Below are 23,390 nucleotides of genomic sequence, written 5' to 3'. Positions count from 1 at the left end.
CAGGAATTTGTAAACTATTTTCGGACACGGACCGTACACAATAGAAAATAAGGATGACACAAACAAAGATAAGAGGGCAATTGTAAACAGATTTAAGATCTCTACGGTCACCATAGATAGGCCAGGGGGCGAAGTCTGATTAGGGTTGTAGCACCCTGGTGGGAGTTAGTCTTGTCCAGTGTCCAGTCTATTCCTTAGTCATGGCATCCTAGTGTCAAGTGTCACGGCATTTATTAGTAGGTCCACGAAAAACAGTAGTCCACACTCGTCCAAAAGACTGAACAGGAAGAAGCATGGTATTAAAAAAAGTGACAAAATTTTCACGAAGGCAGCTTCTCACGCTGGTCGTTTTCAGTATTGCCGACTTCTGCAACGCTATTTGTGTCTCACTTCAAGCTCCCTTCTACCCTAAGGAAGTAAGTATTAAACATAAATTTGCTAATATAGGTGGCACGTGGTCGTAAAACCTGGTAACTGAAAATTTTATAACTTTTTGTTAATTATAATATTTTACTTTAAATCAGGAGTCACGAACCATAATTAATACACTCACATTATACATTTAAAAACATAAATTTCCAGAATTTCTTATTAAAAATATAAGAAATCAGCCATAAAGACGATGAAATCATAAACATAATTTTCAATAAATGATCGTTATTATGTTTTATGACCGAGTGCATCATATATTGAGGAAACCGAGTAAAAATAAATAAACAACCTAATATTAAATGCGTGTACATAAACGTGACGGAGCGCCCAAGCATAACGTAACGGTGACACAATTTATTTCTATTTAATTTTCCTTAATAAAAATTATTTGAAAACTGAACCTCGTATAATTCATGAAGAATAAATATTCAAATTACAAGGGAAGCCGAAAAAAAAAGTTTTCATGTTTTTAGTTTAAAAATTAAATTTTGATCCTATAACGATGCTTTTGACAATAATAATCAAAATCTTCATTAATTACTCATAAGGTTTGCAACGATACTTCATTAACTGGAACAATACTTCGGATTGTAAACGAAATCTCTGTACTTTTTTAATTAATTTTTATTAAATTACTTTAAAGCTATGCGCCAGACAGAACAACCTGTCTTATTCATCTTTCCATAAAATTGATTCTATGTGTCAATAAAATTTGCTAAATTTGAGACAAAAAATATATCTATCTTTGCGATCATTATATAATATGTTAGTAGCCAGCTCTTAAAAAATTGAAAATTTTTAGTCTCAGTGATCATCATTAAAATTGTTTATGACTTTAATATTCAATAGTTGGTTTTAAAAGAATTTAAAAAAAGAAAAAAATTAAATTGTGATCATTAAATTATAATACATATAAATTATAAATCGGATGAAATAATTTTCTTCAAAACTTGTTTAGTACTATTTATTAAATTTCTATTAAACTGTAATAAAATAATTAAATACGTCCAATTTTTCACTTACAGTTTTTATATTTTATGTTATATTATTTTATATTTATTTTTTTAAAGTATAATTTGATGAAAATTTAATTATCACAACAGTTTGTCAATTTTTTTCTCAGTTTACTTTTCTATGTTTTTTTTTTTTACTATCTGTCACTTTAAGATACCTTTTAGGTTAAATATTTTCTTATGGTCTGAAATGATAGCTAACTAAATTTACTTAAAATTCATTTTATTTGAATTACTATTTTTGACAAGATTTCACAAAAAAAAAAAAGAACTCATTTTTTTTTTTATATTGGAGTAGATTTTATTGCTTATATATAATAATCATATTTTTTTATTTTCAAACCTCTTTATTTGAAAATAAAAAAAATATGATTATTATATATAAGCAATAGAATCTACTCCAATTATTATGTATAATAATCATATTATATTATATATAATTCTTATTGTAAAAAAGAATACCGGGGAGCGACGGTCCTATATCACTTTTGAAATATTAGCTTAAAATGGGAAGAGGAAACTTTAAGATATTTAAATCGATCAACATTTAAAAAGCGCCTGAAATAGAAAAACGGCATGAAACCCTCCACTCTCACCCTCCGTGGTAGCCTTACTTATCTTACTTTTGAAACAGACAATTATAGCGAGGAGATAGGTCGATGCATGACACGTCACAATCTCACAACAGGCGACCAGAAATATTAGCTTAAAACGGGAAGAGGGAACTTTAAGATAGTTAAATCGAACAATATTTAAAAAGCGCCTAAAATTGAAAAATAGCAAATAACCCTCCACTCCTGCCCATCGTTGTAGCTTTAATTATATGACTTCTCAAACAGACAATTGTAGCGAGTAGGTTGGTCAATGTACGACATGTCACAATCTCACAAGAGGAGATCATAACACAAAAAAAGGCAATCCTTCCATTCAATTCTGTCATTTATATAGTATTATAATTATGGAATTTAGAAAATAAAAAAAAAGAATTCACTTAAAATCCGAAATATTGTTCTTTCTTCAAAGTAACTTTATCTGGTAAAAATATTTTGTGAAATTGATCTAAATTTCATATCTAGAATCTCTCCGACAAAACTCCAGACTGGTGCTATATATTATTCAAAGACTACAGTTTTCTTTTTATAGTAGTAAATTTAGAATAACTACGAAAAAGAGCATATGTAGCCCAACACTCAAAGAAGATGTTGCATAAATAAATTCAAATTGATATAGAAACATTTCCTGCTTAAAGGGGTTTGTTTGGTCAGTCTGGCAATCTGAGGAAACAGTTAAGCCAATTTACTATCAAAAATAACATTACATTTTTTCTTTTCTCTTAGGTAACAATTGAAAAAAAAAAAAAAGAGACAACGTTTACTCTTGTTATTGTTAGAATCGGATTGAACTAAAAATCCTCCTCATGTTCCATTTGATAATTTTATATTTTGATTAAAAATATTTGAATAATTTAGTATGATCTGGAAATTCATATATGATTACGAAAAAAAAATTTTTTAAATAATCATTTTTTTGTAAACACTGATTGGGTCTAGAGAACTCCAAAATAATTAACTGAAGTTAAAGTGAATGAAATACCAAATGCTTTGAACAAATCGCAATTGACTTATGGAATAAAAAACATATATAAATTCACAATCATACTATTCGTACCCTAATTTATATTTATATTAATTTAGTAATTCTATTTTTCTGCCATATTTATTTCTAACGAAATTGTTTAACAGATAGTCTTTGAAATATACATAATTAGTTGGACTGCTACTGCTAAGTTCCAAAGTGTTTATTTGCTAAAATCTTATTTATTTTCAGGAAACAATTTACACCCTTTATTCTTTTACCATTTGAACAAAGTTCCGTGCTCCTCTACCAGTTATCCGGTTCTATAAATAAAAATGTTGATTGGAAATATTTTTAGTAAATTGTTTCCTGAAAATAAATTTAATGAAGTTTTAACTGATACTCGTTTATGAGTAATCCATATTTTGGGTGCAAAATCCTACAAAGGATCTAGAAAATATTAAGTTTCAGTTAAAACTAAACCTAGGGGCAAATGTAATCATAGTTCGTTTTCTCACATGAATATTTATGTACTTATTTTAATGTTAATCTACTAATTGAAGAAGTATGAACCAATTATAAATTGCGAATGAATCACGCCCTTAGGAAATGATATAAAGAACATTTTGTTATCGGAATGGATACGCAAATCGATTTTATTTTTTTACAATCGGACCAGTCAGTCAATAACAAAGTCAGTGACCGCGAAAACTACAGTTTTTTTTTTTAATAAGATTACGTTGTTAGGATATTTACTAGTTTATAATACTCCGATAGCAAATTTATAGGCGTCAAGTGGGGTAGGATTCAGACGTCCCCATAACCATCACTGAATTGTAGAATTTAAAGTGAAATGATTAAATTAATTGTAATATTTTTTATTATATATTCACTGTAAAGAGAAAAAACTTTACATTTTTTTTTTTTTATGGACAATTTAGGTACGCCATAGAATTAAAGTAACTCATGCAGGGTTAGGGGTGCAGTACTTTGCAAGGAAGTACTGTAACTAGACCAACGGTAGAGGTAGTGCAAAGAGGTGATTTGGTTAAAATCGCGCTCGACCGTCAGATTTTTGCCCAATCAATGGTACCTCCACTTTAGGAGGCGAGGTGGACTCTGGAGGGCTCCTCAACCTAACCCTAGTCCTTAGAGTTTGCAGCACAGTACCTTACCTATGAGCTACCTACTCCTACAATATAAATTGTATATTAAAAGTTCAATATTAAAGAATTTAAAAAATAAAAGGCATAAATTCAAAACTGTATAGATGATCAATTTCCCTTACGCACAAAATTATTACCGTTTAAAATTTGTTTTCCTTCAAATTCCCATGAAAACTTATTCTAAAAACATTTTACTTATCACAATATTGAAACTTTCAAATGATTTGAGAAAGCGAACATTAAATTGCATACATAAAAAATATTTGATAGCAAATATTTTGACACAATTATCCTCAAGATCATTGCGTAAAAACAATTCGCAGTAGTCATGGATTAAATTTTCGAGAAAAAAATCTATATTCAAAACTTTTAATTTTTATATTTCTAAATATTTTTTTTTTTTTAGATTAGTTTTTTATTCAGGGCGATCAGCATCTAGGTTATATACTTTATTTACCTTCTTGTATTTGACATTTCATAGTTGAATGTAGACTATTTCTTTTTTACACTGGTTGATATTGGTGGATTATATTTTAGTATAAAGTTGAGTTTCTTTCAGAAATTTTATTATTTTGTCTATCGATTCTCCTGAGTCTTTAAGGGCCAATTCTCTTGTACGAGGAATTTTATTATTTTCGAAGGCTTGACGAAATGATGAGAATTCTTCAATTGTATGCTTTATCGACAGGTTTGGCACATATATAGGTTGGTCCTCTTTTGTGATTAAGTGAAGGTGTGTTAATTTGGAATGTCCTATTCTTACTCTCTAGTCCCTTTAACGCAGCGGATAGCGTGTTGGACTTCTTCTAAATGGTTTTGGTGATATACATTTTCTTGGGCACTTCATTCCAAAAAGTATCACCCTTTAAAATTTATCTAAATTAAAAACTCAAAAACCGCCCGGCAAGATCTTTTTTGCACAATAAATAAACATCCTGTCGATGTATCATCCCAACCCGTTCCACTAGCAGAAATAACATACTAGCTTTATATTTTGGTTAGACTTTTGAAAATTGGAATCTAATCGAGATATACCCCACCCCTTTTCATAGCTGTTCTCTTAATCATCCCTCAACAATGTGATATTTTTTGAGTAATTAGAGTACTATCTCCTGGTGTAATTATTTTAAATGTTTTTAATAAAATTTGGATGGGGGAAATTCGCCACGTTTACTTAGTCAATCATTTATCCATAGTTTGTCTTTCCACCTTTTTTTAAATTTTATTTTATACCCATTGCAAACGGTAACCTTGATGATAAATCTTCGGATCTACATTCGTATCCATATCTAAAGTTTGTAACTTTAATTGAAAAATAAACAAAAAAAATTATGAGTTATTCCTCCTATTCAGCATTTACACGGATATTTTACCAATACTAATGTAAAGTCGTTTTATATTAGTTGTTGTCCATAGGATCTGATTATTAATAGATCAGTCCTGGTTGGCCTTATATGGTTACTGTAAGAGTTTCTTCGTTGTTAAAAAACACCCCTAACTGTTTGCGATGCTATATCCATAAAATATTATAATAAACATCAATTATAAATAAAATAACAACGAAAACAAATGATATTTAAAGAACTAATACAACAACAAAAAAATTACTTGTACTGAAAAAATAATCAGAGAATAAGAAAAGGAAAAAATAAATTTTAACAATAATAAGTTAGCCATAAAATTAAAAAAATAATTGCTTGATAACATTTAACACATCATTGCTATCAGAAACGTTTTTTATTGACGCAAAAAAACTTGTTCCTTCTTTAACTTATCAAATTTTAACGGTCTAATAGCAAATCAATAAAATTTAAGAAAAACAATACTTTTGGAAATCATATAAAAAATAACAATAATAAACTTTGTTTAGGTATATGCGGTAACCTAGTTTTAGTTCAAGAACATTAAATAATAAAAATTTATACAGAGGATTCAAGATTCGATGAAAAATGTTGAAAAAAAAAGCTTGCTCCTTCATTAAAGAATATCAAATTTTAACAGTTGAATAACCTTAAAAGTAACAAATTAATAAAATAAGTTTTAGAGAACCGGTTAAAAAATAACAATAATAAACATTGTTAGGTACATGTATGTGGTATGCCCAGTTTTAGTTCAAGAAGATTAAATAATAAAATATATATAGAGTGTTCAAGATTCAATGAATATACCCTTTTTTTCGAAAGTTTTGAGAATTTCAAAATTAGTTCTTAGGTAGAAAAATAAAATTTCATTTGGCAGTAGAGTCGACTATATAACCTCTTCTAGTTCTCCAGCGCAGTTGACTATGGAATTTCCAATGAAGGGTTATCCAGAAAATCCAGTATCTAAATTATTTTAAATCAATGAATTTTCTGATCCTACTTTAAAATATTATACAATGTTTTACGGTTTTGGACCATTCACGCGGAGATGGAGCGGAAAATCAAACGAACTGGTTTAAGAATTCAATTTTCCGTAAGAATCTCTCTTCATAACAAACATTTGAGGATAGAGCCGGCAGAGAAGACTGAAATTATGATGACGGATTCTTAAGGGAAATTGAACGTTTTAACAGTTTTTTCTTACGTTTGATCGATTTTCCTCTCCATTAGCTAACAAAATCTTAAAGTGTAAACAATTGTTGATGGTATTTAGCAATTTAAGCCTTCATTAAGCAATGAAAGCTTAAATTGCAATGACACAAGTTCCAACTTAAAATACTAATTGTTCTTAAGAGTTTGTACTCGCCATATAACGTTTATAATTAAATAGAATTTATTATTTATTATCAGCTAGATGTTATCCTCATTGAAATAGTCTAACAGGGCTTAAATAACAGTCTTACTCTAAAGTACCTTTATTTTGTTCATTTGAAAACGGTTCTTATTTTTACTAATAATAAATAATAGATAAATAAAAAACACTAAAGAATTTGATGAATAAATTAAGGAAAAATATCCGATTCTAACAGAAAAAGCCGAGACGACCCGGTCTTTACCAATGCACTACGGCTTCGTTATGGTTTTTATTCTTAGCAAAAAAAAAATTATATTCATAATTCTCACCTAGAAAAATCCAAAAATAAAAATGTGTTATTGTTTTTGTAATTGTTCGTAGTCTTTAGATTCAATACGATCCCACCAATCTACACTGAATTTAGGAAAATAGGTAGAATGGTAAATGAATTTTGTGTACATTCGGGACGCAACATTTTTTTTTAGATTTAGAATCACTACAAAAAAAACTTAATTCGGTGAAAGCACGCTGTGCATGAGACATGAGAAATATTTTTACCACATATTTTCATAAAGTACAGAATAGAATAAGGTTTTTTTTTAATACAGATCTCAATTTGTTTACGTAGTATTAGGCAGAAAATATTTTTTTTAAAAATTATTTTTCAATAATTTCTTCATCTAATTAGGATAAAACATTTTTACTAGAAACTATATTTTTCTGGTTGCCTAATTGTAATAAACCCATAAATTTATACCAGCAAGATCGTCAGAAATAATGAAATAAACAAATCTAAAATTTCCTAAAAAATTTGGCAAGATTTTCTAACCTACTTGAGGATACCACAGAAGTAACCCATCTAAATTTCCCTCCCCTAGAAACTTTTTGAAACCAATATCAATTGTGTTTATAGGCTATTTTTAATAATTCTTTACCCCAATTTACAAGGTTTTATGTAGGTTATCAAATCTCCAATTTCTAGATTTTTATGTGATTGGAATTCCTATCAAAAGCACGTCTGATCTGATTTATATAATTTTATTGAGAAGGGTTTCATTACCTCTTCATCTGCTTAGGAAATTTTGGTAAATCCCTTTTTATTATTGTGGTTACGTGCTTCCAATAATTGGAATTATTGAGTAATTTTGTTAATATCCTAACTGAGAACTATGTAAAACTGTCTTGTACTTTTTATGAATTTGTACCATCAGCCACAAATTTGTATTTCCAACCTTTCATATCTAGTTTTGAACATCTTAATTTCCAATTCACTATTATCCTTTAAGTATATTTAAAATATTCTTACAGTTACAATCTGTATCAGTGGAAATTCTTTCATCCCATTTTGGAAAATATAGTTCTGTACTAATCACTTTACTTCCCATTGCTCAGATTCAAGACTCCCAATTTATTTATTGCTATGTTTTCAAATATGTTGAGCTTTTAAACATCAGTTAGACTAGAGTGGTCCATGATATGATATTCATGACTAACAAAATAGTAATATAATTTGAAAGTTGTAAACTAAAAATGAATCAATTGATACCAGAAATGAACAAATACTCAAAAGTAGAGAAATGGTTAAATTCTTTCAACATTTAAATAATTTGGCTTGGTACATATGTATAATTAAGAAGATAAGTGAATATTAAAAGAATCAAATACATTTTTCTAAGTGCATTGTAAATCAAATGGTGATGTAATAATCATATCCCTATGTAATTTAAAGAGAAATCAAATTATGCAAAAGAAAAACTTCAATGCTACGGAAGAAGAGAAAAGAAATGTGAATTATTTAAATATATTGAATCCATTTAAATTTTCAGCCATTAATGAAGCACTGATAATGTTATTTAATTGTATAAAATGAGTAATGAATATATAAAAAAATTGAATTAGAATGTACAAACATTTTGTGGAGAAAATTAATATAACTTAGTGCCCCTTATCAATAATTTGTTTTATAAATTTTATGCATTACTTCTTTTCTAGGCAGAAAAAAAAGGTTGCATCGCTACTGAGTATGGTTTAGTATTTGGGATTTTCGAACTTGTAGTATTCCTAATAAGCCCATATTATGGAAAGCATGTGAGTATGATAAATTTATTTATTTTTTCTTTCCATGTTTGATATTATTTCAAATTTTATTGATAAAATAAAGCAGGTAAATTGTTATCTGTCTGTTAGGTTCTTTTCTCTGCTTTTTACAAGAAACGTGCAGAACAAAACACTACTTTCAGGACTAAAGATTTGATAAGTTTTAGAAGTCAGAACAAATCCCTTGCCTTTAGTACTTAACAGAAAAAATTATTAAGTAACTTATGAGCTTGTTAGATGAAATTATTTGTCTATTAAGAATAAACATAAAATCTTTGGAGAACAAATTAAAACTGCTGTAACTTCTTTTTCTCAAGGATCATATGAGGCAATTGCCAAATTTCATACATGGATAATTCAGCAATGAAAATTAGTAGGCACCTAGTAGTTATTTGTTATAATAAGACAGAATTTTGTTATCATTGATTCAATTAGTTCTGAAAATCACTTTATTATGTTTCAGCTTAATAGAATAGGTCCAAAGTGTTTATTCAATGGAGGAATATTTACAACAGGAATATGTGCAATACTATTCGGGTAAGTACAATGAGATATATCATTTTCACAACTATAACTTGTATTAAATGTAAATACTACTATTCTATAATAATATTTAAAACTCTATTGATACAGTATGTGATCATCTTAAACCAATTCATAAAAGCTAATAAGATTATACACACACATATCATATATTAGTTTAAGTTAAGTATAGAAGTATAAGATTAAAGATAAGCATTCATAGATGAGAAAAAGGTATCAATTATTTGATATTTTACTGATATAGGAACAAGAAAATATGATTAAGTATTCAAATATCACTTGATTTCCAATCTGCATAGATATGGTAATCAGAATAGATATCCATAATTATCTTAGGTTAGGCTTAGTATTCAAATTACTATCGAAAATTTAATCTTTGAAACCTATCTGGCAATTATTATGCTTTCACTCTACTTGAGTATGAAATTTTTATTTATATTTATCTATCAAATATATACTTAAATATTGGGCTGTTTTTTATTTTTAAAATGAAACAAATTTTTTTCTTGTGTGAATAAATAAACAAATGATATTTGTAGAAGTAAAGAAATTATTATTCAATATTCAAGTTCAAATGTCCAAGATTATATTTTTATTTTTTTCTACAGTTTGGTTTTATTATATAATATGTCGTTTTTAAAAGGATGACATAACAAATATAAAACAAATTTATTAATTAATAAGTTACATATAAATTAGCTCATAACTAGAGAATACGATTTTGATGAATGAATATCATAAGTGACTGTATATTCGGAAATTGACTAAACTAAACCACCAAAGGCTTTAAAATTCTTTGGTATCCACAAAAAGTGACACCTAATGATTACCTATTTTCAAGATATTGAAGCATTTATAAAAAAAGTATTACAGGTACAACATATAATGCCATCTAGGAATTTATTTTCAGTCAAGATTTGAGCTGCTACAAAGATGGAAGTAATTAACTTGTTCACTGAAAGAATTTTATAAAGGCTAAAGAGCCTATTAGAAAAATTAAATTTCAAACTACATTTAAATAATTATTAGTAAAACCACAAATTGGTTAGCTGATTCACTATCAATGTTTACCCAGAAACTAATTAATGAATTCATAGTAAAATCAACAGAAAAATAAAGTAACTGAACATGTTATCTATAATACTCCGAGAGGTCAAAATAATTATCCTGTATACTATCAATCCAATTCTGATTATATTGATTTAAATGTTTCTATAGTCAATCGTTTAATTTCTGATTATCAAAAATGATAATACATCTAATAAACTACATCAGTTCCCCCAATCATATTATATAACAGATCTAACATTGACTATAAATAATTTGTTGACCCTAAGGAACATCCTTCTATCAGTTGAGATTGTCAAAAATAATCAGACTTCCTTCGGTCCTAATTATCACAATTAAAAGGAATAATATTAAACTAGTCAAATATTTGATTGATTTTATATATATTCAATAAGACCTTGCTAAACTGACCATGATTAGACTAAGAGTAAGTCAGACCGATTAAAAAGGTCAGAATTAAAAAATTATAAGTTTTAAGTAATTAAGCAATGTATTTTTGTACCTTTTCACTATACATACAGTGTATTTATAATAAACTTTATACAATTTATTAGAAAATAATTTCCATAAATACTGTATGTAATAATTTTCATACTAAGCAGTTTACTTACATATTTGAGCAGTTTCCTATCTAAACTTAATGCAATAACTAGAAAGTTTGTATTCTTGCCTAGGATGCCAACTACGAATTATCTCGTATTTTTACCAGAATATAACATGTAGTGGGCTTCCTAGGCAGTATCACTAACTATGAGTTATCCGGTAATTCCCGATTAAATTTTGTTTATACTTATCAAATGCTCCCATAATAATTATTATAATTAACTATTAATTAGAAAGTGGATGTATTCACTTTGAGAGAAAACTATTTGTATTATTTTTTTTTTTAACTTTTTATGTAGCATTTAACAAAGCAAAAAATTAATTTTAAAAACTCTATTATTTTATTTTTTAAGTTATCTTGATTCTTAGACTATTGCTAATTTGTCTAGCCATCTTCTAAGCTTCAATTGATCACCAGCTTTTGATTCTTTATACTCTTCAACATATTTTACACAATCTCTATTTTATTATGTTGTTTCTTCATCATAAATTTACCATCTTCTTAAATTAATATTCTACTTGTTCTTGAGGAACAGATTTCCTACCTAAGTATTCAAGTTTATAAAATGAGCATAGGATCACAATAAAAACAGAAATTAATACAGCATTCTCACTGATTTTGACTAATGCAACACTTATTAAACATTCTGCACACTGAAAAAAAAGTATTTACTTGAATATATTCAGATCTAATTGAACGGCAATGAGGGGCTACGTCAATGAAACCATCACTTTCCTACTAATCTTAAATTCTTTTTAAAAGTTTTCATTGCACTTTATTATGTCACAAACATTGGTAAGCACAGAGGTGTAAATGTAACTGTAAATTGGAGAATCTATCTGAAACATATTCTTCCACTACAAGACCATCCGAATCCAAGCCGATTATATCATAATCTTACAGTCTGGTATGTTATCCTCATAATCCATAGAGGATTCCAAAAATAATCTGCCTCCCAAAACTCATAAACCACTGTATAAAAGAGTTATCAAAGTAGGTAATAACAATAAGTTTTAAAAGATATTTTTCACTCTAAAGTAAAAAATGGTACTAACACAAGCTTCGATCTATCTTTATTGTAATAATCGATAAGTTTGTAATGATTTTTTTAACCAACTTTTAAACCACGAGAAATAAAATCGCAATGAATATCTCCCTTAAATTTGATCATGGTCGATAGAATATAAAAAATAAATTACTTTTATAATCAGGCTTGAATTTCGACTGTGAAATTAAGAGTTTCATGGTTTTCGATGAAGAGTACATTCCTACATTACAATTATGTGTATTAATTATTTCCTTCTTTAGCAAGTACAGTTTCTAATTTCAAAATTAAAATATTTTAAGATATAAAAACTTCTTAAAAAGTTAATTTTAATATTGATGAAAACATTATAATCATAAATATTTTCTATATTTTATTTTTTAATCTCAATTTACTGTTTTTAAAATTCATAATAAAGATATACAAAATTGACATTTAAATTTCTAAATATTTTCTGGTTCAAAATTTTTCTGTTCTTAAAAGTTGATCATTCTCTGGATTCAAACTATTATTATAAATATCAGATAATTATATGCACTAATTTTTTCTCCTAAAATGATTAATAGCAAATAAAATTAATTTCAACCCATTCTTTTCAGGTTTTTGGACAAAGTACATGGCCACTATCCTTTCATCATTCTTTCATTTATTATAAGGATAATAGAAGCAATGGGAAATGCAGCCTTTCTTACAGCCAGTTTTGCTATAATAGCCAAAGAATTTCCAGACAACGTTGCTACCACTTTCGTAAGTTGTATTGCCAAATTTATTCAATCAATCTATAAAATTATTCACACTTAGTTCTTGTTTGATATATATCAAAAAAGCAAATTAACAATAAACAAAGTGAATATTTGGTAAGATATTCCCTTCAACTTACTAGGAAAATAGATAGAAATTCTCAAAAAGTAAATTGATAAAAAAACAAAACAAAATCCTCATCAGTGAAAATAACATTGCTTAACTATGACAATTCTCGAGAGAGGTGTATATGCATGAATATTTCCCACACAACTATCAAAATTTTACTAAAGCTTGTTGTTTAATTATTGTTTTTACTGCTCTTCCTGTCTGGAGCTAGGTTTACAATGACAGAATAATTTTGTAAAAAAAGATTTATTTATATTTAGCTAAGCAATATTTTATTCGTAATTAAAAAGTAAGAGTTTGTGTTTTCATAACTAAATAACAGGAATTCCCTTCCCACCTTTTCTGTTACATTTTTTTCCTTTTTTACAGTCAATCCCTTCTGAAAGACTGGGATATTTTCGATTTATTGCTACCATGAATCAAAGTAAGATTATTTAAAGTCTTTAGGATACTTAGAAAACCAGGAGTCCAGAAAAAAAAATTGTTGGTTGATAATTTCATTTCTGAAAAATTTGGTCATTTGCATATGAATTTACTTTAAGTATAGGGTAAAATTGTATAAATAACATTTTTATCTTCATATCAAGTTTTAATCTAGCTAGTATAATAGTTAGCATCCTATTGTATGGATCTCTAGCATCCTATTGTATGGATCTCGAGCCCCACAGGTTTGACTCCTGAGTTTATGAACAAGTATTAGCCTGGTCTTAAAAATCCAATTTAAGGTTGTGTTGAATAGTGCATTAATGATCATCATGTACCCCTCTAAGTAAACTCCTTAATAATGATTTTTTTTTTTATGAAATTATATCATATGCAATTCATTAAAATTTTTAAAGCAATGTTTAAAGTTTTAAAAAAATTTATTTTGTTCTAAATATTATTACAGGCTTCTTTGGAAACTTTCTTTGGTCTTGGATTAATAGTGGGACCTACTGTTGGAGGAGCCCTATATGAGGTAAGGAAATTTTATTCCAATGCCTATTGCTGTAAGAAAAATAGCTCATTAAAATACAACTTGTTCCAATTAATTCAAGAGATTAACTTACACACTAAAATTAAAGTGCAGCTTCATAAAAAATGTTTATTTTATAAATTTGTTTTTCTTTTTATGTTAAACTGTATTGCTTGTGACTGCGGTTAAGTTTCTGTAGATTAATGATTTTTTTTTTTTTTTTAAATTTATAACTATAAAAAATTGAATTTTCCTACATTAATTTACAAACTGTTAACCAATGTTATGGATTGAAGGTTATTTTTTTGGTTAAAAGCAAACAAATTTAACAAAATATATGGCACTCATATATATTTTAATTATATAATTATGTTCCTAATGTATTTTTGTGAACATTTTTTTTTTTTTTATTCAACCAAATTCAAGGTTCTCATTAATAATTCTTTAAACAAAGATTTTAAATAAATTTAATTATTAATATTAAATATATAATCAAGAAATGAAATTAAAAGTTAAGATTTATGCCTACAATTTATAATGATTTTTTTTTTCATTTTCAACTGATATTAATTAATAGATAAACAAAAATGTATTAAAGGATTAATTATTGTGTTTTCTTTATTGTAGGCTGGAGGATATACAACACCATTTGTAGTACTTGGTTCAGCTTTATTCCTATCAGCAATTATGACATGGTTTGTTTTACCAGATCACAGCGATCACGAAGTTGACTCTATACATGGAGGTCAGACACTCTTTAACTGTACATAATCTTTAAGGGACCATTATTTTAATTTTTATAACACCCATATAATCAATTAAGATAAGACTTTTTCTGATTCATATATCTTTTTTTGTTGATGATTTTGTGTTTTAGTTAATTATCTCTCCTTGATTCTATTATATCATATGTTATTGCTCTTTCACTATGTTTTTTCTCCTCTTGTTTTTTAGTCACATAAAAGTTCTCTTCTTTACTTTTCACTGTTCAATAACTCATCATACATTATTCAGTAATACAATAAATGATTACTAACTATATTTAGTTGTATATATTAATTGTTACTTGTTATGTTGTAAGGATATCTATTCATATTTTATAGATGTCAAATTAAATAACATATATTATTATCTATTTATATTGAAACAAATATGAAGAAATACTGATATAAGCTATTATAATATCACCTAAATTTGATAAAATATTTGTGGCTAAAATACATATTGATAAAAAATTCATTCAAATTTTAAACCTCAACTGGTGACCATAGTTCGCCAAACGCGTCAACGCAAAAGTTTAAAAAAACAAATTTCACAATTGAAATCATTAACTATTAACCAATTCTAATAAAAATTTAAATAAAATAAGTTTCACTTGCTTAATTTAGTTTTACAAAAATTAAACTATAATCCGTTTGTTAGTTTATAAGATAAAGTCAATATCCAATCAATACAATGATTACAAAATGTTATTTAAATACTTTAAAATTTATTTAAACAATCAGTATTTACTTTATAACTATTCTGAAAAATGCTTGAAGAAGTTTGTCGGGGGGGTGCGGTCAGCAAAGAACAACATAAATAAACAAAACCATATTTATTTATTTTATGCCGACGTCTTTGCTGACCGCACCCCCTGACAAACTTCTTCAAGCATTAATCTACGGTCAACTATCTACACCTCATTATGAACCTTTGCTGACCGCACCCCCCGACAAACTTCTTCAAGCATTAATCTACGGTCAACTATCTACACCTCATTATGAACCTTTGCTGACCGCACCCCCCGACAAACTTCTTCAAGCATTAATCTACGGTCAACTATCTACACTTCACTATTCTGAAAAATGTTTAAATTTATTTTCACTGAACAAAATAATTTAAAAATTAAGCACAACCTTTCTTCTTTAAATACAATGAAAGTACCAAAAAGTTGAAAAAGACAGGATAAAAAGCATGTCAGATAGTGACCTAAACAGGAGTGGCAAAACTGAAATTACTTATCATCTCTGCTAGAAGGTTAAGAGGCATGCTGAAAAATATGATTTTGATGTAAACACTTTTTTACTTAACAAAATTAAAGACGTCTGGTTTATTAAGATTTTGTGTTTTTCATCTTGAATAATAAAAACTTATTCAGAGTAAAATACACATTGATAAATTTATTGAAGCCTTTAATTTATCTCATATTAAAATTAATATTATTATCCACCACCTATGAAATTTATTTTCTTTTTTAGAAACTTACTACTTTTTTTTGTAGGCAGTTTGACTCAAGTTCTAAGGATACCAGGAGTACTTCTTGCAGCTTGTTCTATCATCGTCACATCCATGAGCATTGGATTTTTGTCTGCGACTCTTGAACCACACCTAAGACAGGTAAATTAGGAAATCAAATTAATGGATAATAAAGGAGTATATAAAGTTAGTTAGTTAATATAATACATTTAATATAAAATATATAATTTATCATTTCAAATACGTCCAATTAATTTTTATTTTTTTAATGTGCTGAAAGTAAATAAGCATTAAAATAAAACAAAAAAAAAACACATTTCATTTAAAAACCACTGCAATCATAATTAGCACTTTTTTTCTACTCATTCATTTTTCTAGTAAATATCCAAATCAAAAAATCTCACATATGCACTAAATAGTAATTCCCAATCACTTGATCTGGAGAATGGACTAAAAAGAAATAAATTTAAAATAACAGCAATTACTACTATAAAAGCCAATAGAATGAAATTTTATTGGCCAGCCAATGAAAATTTTAGGGAGGTGTCCAGGATTCAGTAATAATATGTTCACAAAATAATGCAGAAATAAAACATTCAGCATTTATTAAATTATAATTCATATTTAATTATAATTTTGTTTTTATAAAATTTAACATTGCTTTCAGTTCAACCTGTCACCAATGGTTCTTGGAATCATGTTTGTGATAAATGGTGGGACCTACGCTCTTACTGCTCCATGCTGGGGATGGCTTTGTGATAAGAGAATGCTTCCAAAGGTTGCCACTTTTTTTGGATGTATCTTGCTAATTATTGGTTTCAGTTTAATAGGTCCAGCTCCATATATTCCTCTTGAAACGTAAGTATTATGATAAAGATTAAAAGTTTAATAACAATGATAAATATATTTTATTAATTGTCATTTATGTTCCAGTGTTCTGTGGGTGACTGTCTTAGGACTTATGACCCATGGTCTTGGGATTGCAGCTTGTCTTGTTGCTTCATTCACAGATGCTCTTCGTACAGCAATGTAAATATTATATATTTTTCCAATATTCTTTTTTATCATACTTCAAAATTTTGAGAATGAACAAGTTAAAATATTCCATATTTATAAGTTGAGTAGCCATTATGTCACAATATTTAAAGTTTTGTAGACATTAAAGCACTTGATTAATATGAAATACTGGAAGAACACATGTTTGGAAAGATGATTCAGCTGAAATGCAATAGCGAGAATTTTCCATCAACACCAGAAATATTTTGACTACATTTAAATAATATTAGGTATTTATTTGGGTTAAGTCATTTTTCTTGGTGACAAAGTAAGTAATATCAGATTCAAAATGAAGCAAGATACCAAACTTCATCTATACTTTAAATTTTAATGTTATCATGTTCACAGGCATTAGAATAGGAAAATAAAAGTAATCATAAAAACTTTGTTTGGTTTAAGTAATATAAAATTTAGTCTAAAGATAAGTCAAAAAGTATGATAAATTTAAGATATTTAAACTACTATCTTTATGTACAAATCATATACATACAATTTCATGCACATGTCTAAGACTAGACAATGTACCAAATATTGCCTTAAAAGAGATTATTGTGTCTAGCCAGAACTGTAACTAGGCTTCTGTTTTGAGGTCTTTGATGTATGACTTCTTTCTTGACAAAGGAATCTCCAATACAATGGAAGAATCAGCGCCTTCTGCTCATACTAAAGAGAAAAGGGACCCCTATGTTTCTATATGTTATAGGCCATCTTTTCTCCTGCACATAAAAAGACTTCAGGCAAGCTTTTGGATCATTTATGGTTGAATGATTGATTCCAGGTAAAGGATCTGACTACCAGTGTAGGTTTCAGAAGAGTAGATAGGAGGTTGGTCTTCAGGTCTTGTGATCTGATTTGCTGAAGAAGTATGGGTGGCAAGACGTAATCCATTGGAGAAAATGAAAGTACCACAATGCATTAAGAAAATTGTAGAGAGCTACTTCTCTGATATAATTGGGAGGTATTGCAAAATAGTGGATTGAAAAATTATAAGATCACTGGTGGCATCCCTTAATTGTCAGTGTTCTGCTTGCTAATATTGTTCTGTTTTGAGTATGATTTTGTGTTTAGGCTCCTTATACTACTAAACTCGGTTTCACAGATGACTTTGCAATAATCGTTAGTGGAAATCTTCTAGAGACCACTTACAATGTAGAGCAGTAATTACTATTCATCAGTGGCTTTTGTTCATTGTCCTTCAGCCTGCAGATCATAAATCCATGGTAGTTTTTATCATCAGCAGAAAAGATAGGAGAATTAACTTGATCATTAGAAAGTTCAATATCTATTGTGGTTTATATGTGTGTAAACATGAAATTTTAACATTTGATCATTTTTTAATTCATGACAGTTTTATAATGGGTAAAGAATTTGTGAAGGATCACTGGGAAAAATAAATATAGGATGAATAAGAGTAAAGAAATAGGATTAAAATTAACAAAAAGAAAAAATCAGTGATTATAAAAATAGCAAATTGAAATGAATAGGTAACACGAAAAGAAAATTTATGCTTATGTCACTTTTAGTGATGGATTGATGAGCATCCTGTTAATGTAGCAACCCAATACATTTGGGCTGGACTGCTTATGAATAAAGCATTTCTCACATTTATAAGATTATAGGAGCAAAAGTGGCTTACACACAAATCAAGCTGAATTGTATCTCATTTCAACTGAAAATAGTGTTATTTGAATATGCCAAGTACTTCTGTCTACCTGAATATTTGAATTCTACATGGAATTGGGTTTGCAAAGGCATTAAACAAGGCACATTGTATGAAAAAATCAACATTGGAGTTTTTAAGATTTGTTTAGGCCACTTTTGCTCTTATACTTTCTTATATTAATCATACTTATACTACCTTAATTATTTCAGAAAGTAAAATTATTAACTAATTACTTAAGAAACTAATTACAATTATACAGGTTTTTTAATATTAAATAAGAAAAAATTTATTTTTTTCTATTAATGAAAATTTGTTTATAAATTAATCAATAAGTTTAATTAATGTAATATTTTAGAACTCATGGATTCCCAAACAACCTAGAAACGTATGGGCTCATATCAGGGCTTTGGACTTCTACTTTTGCATTGGGAGCATTTATTGGCCCTTCAGCAGCAGGAATTTTGTATGATACTTGGGGCTTTAACAAAGGGAGCATGTTTATAGTAGTTCTTAGTGCTATACTTGTGAGTATTAATTTAATAAACCCAAATAAACTATAATTTAATAAAACAGTAAAACAATGATTCAATAAATTAGCTTACTTTTACTGTAAGATTAGTTACAGATTAGATATTGAAAAACTAATATTTTGTATAGAGTACACAAAATAAATATATTTATCATGAAATATATTTTAGCAAATTGACTGTCAACTATGAATGAGATAACTCATAATTCCAATTATTGGCCTGAACACTAACTATGACTTATCTCTCCTACTTTGTTTGCTTGCTAATTTTTTTATTTAATTGATAAAATCCAGCATTGCTGCACTAATATAGAAAATAAACAAACCAAGAGATAACTTGCAGTTGCCTTTCACGGAAGTCAAGGAAACTACAAGTTATATCGTAGCCAGACATAAATATGTTAGATAAGTAGATTGATAAATTTGTAAAAGAGTAAATTAAATTACATTTTGTAGTGGGCTTGAGTAAGATAAAAATAAAAGAGATAATTAACATATTTACTATAGATTGCATTTGAAAAACACATTACTTCATCATATAATTGTGTATTTGCTCGAAAATATATCTGTTCCATAGAACATAGAATTTTTTTTTTTTAATTTTAATGGAATAAAGTATTTTAATGTTTTAATGTATAGTAAATAATAACTTTTTTTATGCTTATAGTTCAATAATTATCTATATATTATTACTTAGATGATTGCTATCTTCTTGAATATTTGTCCTATTTAGAAATAATAACAAAACTAGAAAATTTTATAATGTTTTGTGATTTTTTGATGAATTCCCCCAAAAAATTTATCTTTTGATTGTCTTTCCTGGAGAGGATAAAGTTATTTTAAAATTTTCTGTTACCATATTAAATTTACCATTTTGAATTTTTCAAAATTTATATGCAATTTAACCATAAATTAGGGACCTTAAAAATCTTCAACCAAGGAATTTCTAGTAAATTGGTTGAATTTTTGTTGCCAAATTATATCCACTATCATAAATATCTAAAATCTTACACCAAATTCTTTAACAGTGAAAAAAAAAAAGTTGTAACCTAGCTCAAATAAAAAGTAAAAGGATTGTGGACAGTTGGTTTAACTATATCTTTTTCTCTAAGCTTTTTTTTTACTGATTACTAATCTATATCAATTGATGTAGTACTAAGTTCCATATATCTTTTTCAAAAAGATCGCATTGTATTGAAAATTAGACACCTTAGAATTTTATATGAGATTGGTAACAGATAATTTGTAATAAAATTTATGAAGCAAATTTTTTAGAGGTAAATTAAATATTTTTATTTTAGACTAGAGAATGTTGAAGATTAGAAATGAACTTATCAATACCTACACTGACTTATCTAATAATATTAATGATTTCAGGGAGCACTTGTATTAGTATTCATTATTTGTTCAAGACCCAAGAAGTTGTATGAAGAAATTGGAAAGAGTTCAGAAAATGTTATGACAGGAAAAAAATACAACACAAATGTTTCAGATGAAAGTACCAAAAGCTTGCTACCCTCAACACCAACTCCTATTGCTTGCGACAGACCACCCGGTATGTCTGGAATCATAACATGCAACAGTTACAAAAACAGGCACGGTGACTGGCATAGAAGAGATACAAGTACTTTGAAATGCAGTACAAGCTTAAATTTATTTGAGACTGGACGTTATAACTATGATTCTGGTATTTAGTATTTTAAATCATAAAAATAATTGTAATTTTTGTACAAAACCAATTTTTAATTTATTGATGTCTTAAGACTAGTTATAAACTTTGTAAATTTTAAGTGAGATTTTATCTTTGTTTATCTTTTAGTAGTAAAATTAAAAACAGAAATTATTGCTAATGAAACAACTGCTATGTTTGAATTTCATGTCTTACTAATTGTAAGTAAATCATAATAGCATAATTAAGTAATTTAATACACTATTTGTGGCATTATTTTATAAATAATGTACAAAAACTAATAGTATTAAAGATGTAGATTTAAAAATTGTTTTAATATTACTATAAATGTGAACATATGTAAACAATTTCATTAAATTCCAAAAAAAAAAAAAAATTGTTGGCAATAAATACTTGAAACAATGACATTGCCATGAAAATGATTAATGTACACATAGTGTTATGTAGGCAACTGATCCATTTTATTTCCTCATCTAGTTATTAATATTTATATTTATTGAAAAGAAAAATCTTCTTATATCAATATTTATTGAATGTAAAACGAATTGTATTAAATATTCTTTTATTTTTAGATGAATTTTAATATATTATGACATTGATGTTTTTATGTAATAATATTAAAATAAACAAAAACTTTTTTACAAGGAAGTTATTTATCTAAATTATATAGAAAATTTTAAAAATAATATTCTTTTTAAATCATTGTTTTGTTTTATTCTAGTCTACAATTTACTAAAAGGTAGAAAACCTATCTCTAAATGTCAAGTATCAGGTTTTTTTTGTATTTATATTGTATTTGTTGTGAGTCTAAACCATTAAATTTTTAAATATTTATCACTCGAAATGAAAGTTTCCTTTATGATTTATTTAAATACACTATTGCACTAATTCCATTTTTATTTAATTTTTTTTAACAATGGCTCAAAACAATTACTTCCACCCACCTATAATAGTCCTCGAACAGAGCCTGAAGTATATTTTTGGAAGATGTTTGAACATCGATTATGAAATTCCATGTTATTCTAAGTGAAAAGAGCCTTGTCTGCCATTGCAAATCTGTTGTTTTCCAAAACAGTGGCCAAATTAATGCTTGAAACATTAATTTATTTTCTATTGTTGAAATGATTCAATTTACACTTAGACTACACAAAAAATGCAGTAAATGGCCTTGAAAAGTATGCACTGGGCTATTTCAAATACACTTTACCAGCAGTTCATTTGTACTAAAATTTTCACTCATTTTTAAATCAATGTTCAATATCTTTAGAGAGAGTTTTTTTTTCAATTTGATCAGTAAAGAGCTTATAGTTTATATTTAATCATTCTAGAAATACGGTTTTTAAATCTCAACATATTTTTTTTTCAAATAATGAAAAATAAACATTTTGTGAATTTATTTTGGCAAATATTGTGATAATCTTTCAATGAATTATCAGAAACGAGATTATTGGCTGACTTCATTGGAATTCAAATAAAAAGATTTGCCTTGTAAATTTAATCATAGAATAATAAATTATGTGAAAGAAAAAACATTAAGGAGTATAACTCTTCGCTTTTTCAACAAGTCACCATAATAATGTTACTAATATATGTAATCAAAGTGCTATTTATTTATTATCATCAGCTATTCTAGTTAACCTATACATACTTGCTCTTTTCCTTCTGTTGGTATCAGTGATGCAGTGCGAAGTCTCCCTCACATGCTGAAAAAATCAAATATATCAGTTTTGGCTGAAATTATTTTTATTTTATCAGTAGATACAATAAAATATGATCTGTTGATGAAACGACTGGATGATGAGGTCTTTTGACAGATATTCACCAACCTCAAATTGCTACAAACCATGTTTCAATGGTACAGCTGCAGGTAAACCATAGCTTTACAATAGGTCCCCTAATTGCCAATTCAGCAACATTCTTCCCATTGAAGTACAATCAAACTGTTTAGTTAAAGGACAGTAACTAATTGGTTCAGCTCCATGGATTATCATTCTTCAGGTTCGTAGGTACATGAGGACCAATATGTCCTTCACCAAAGAAGAAAATTCATGGACTATTGAGGTTATTTTTTAACATCCTTGAAAACCACAATACAATTCCCATAAAATATACAGGGCATTATTCCTTTACC

At 27.5% G+C, this 23,390-nt stretch overlaps 1 protein-coding gene across 1 annotated transcript; it reads left to right on the top strand.

The window, feature by feature from the left end:
• The first annotated feature begins 142 nt into the window (after positions 1-142).
• LOC106688921 (MFS-type transporter SLC18B1) lies at positions 143-21,961 on the top strand. Its single transcript, XM_014433622.3, has 11 exons — positions 143-416; positions 8,894-8,989; positions 9,462-9,535; positions 12,858-13,005; positions 14,018-14,086; positions 14,711-14,828; positions 16,347-16,462; positions 16,989-17,179; positions 17,255-17,350; positions 19,396-19,564; positions 20,947-21,961. The coding sequence occupies exons 1-11, from the start codon at positions 294-296 to the stop codon at positions 21,262-21,264; spliced, it is 1,518 nt and encodes a 505-aa protein (XP_014289108.1). The 5' UTR covers positions 143-293; the 3' UTR covers positions 21,265-21,961.
• Positions 21,962-23,390: the final 1,429 nt, after the last annotated feature.

This window comes from Halyomorpha halys, unplaced genomic scaffold (assembly GCF_000696795.3).
Source record: "Halyomorpha halys isolate HHAL.00 unplaced genomic scaffold, Hhal_1.1 Scaffold1234.1, whole genome shotgun sequence".
Classification (NCBI taxonomy): Eukaryota; Metazoa; Arthropoda; class Insecta; order Hemiptera; family Pentatomidae; genus Halyomorpha; species Halyomorpha halys.
This window is presented reverse-complemented; position numbering and strand designations above follow the sequence as displayed.

Excerpts from the sequence above, each read along its gene's own strand:
- LOC106688921 (XM_014433622.3), top strand. The coding sequence starts at position 294 with ATGGTATTAAAAAAAGTGACAAAATTTTCACGAAGGCAGCTTCTCACG. Across the intron at positions 14,829-16,346 it reads AGTTGACTCTATACATGGAG|GCAGTTTGACTCAAGTTCTA; the intron begins GTCAGACACTCT and ends TTTTTTTTGTAG. Across the intron at positions 17,351-19,395 it reads GATGCTCTTCGTACAGCAAT|AACTCATGGATTCCCAAACA; the intron begins GTAAATATTATA and ends GTAATATTTTAG.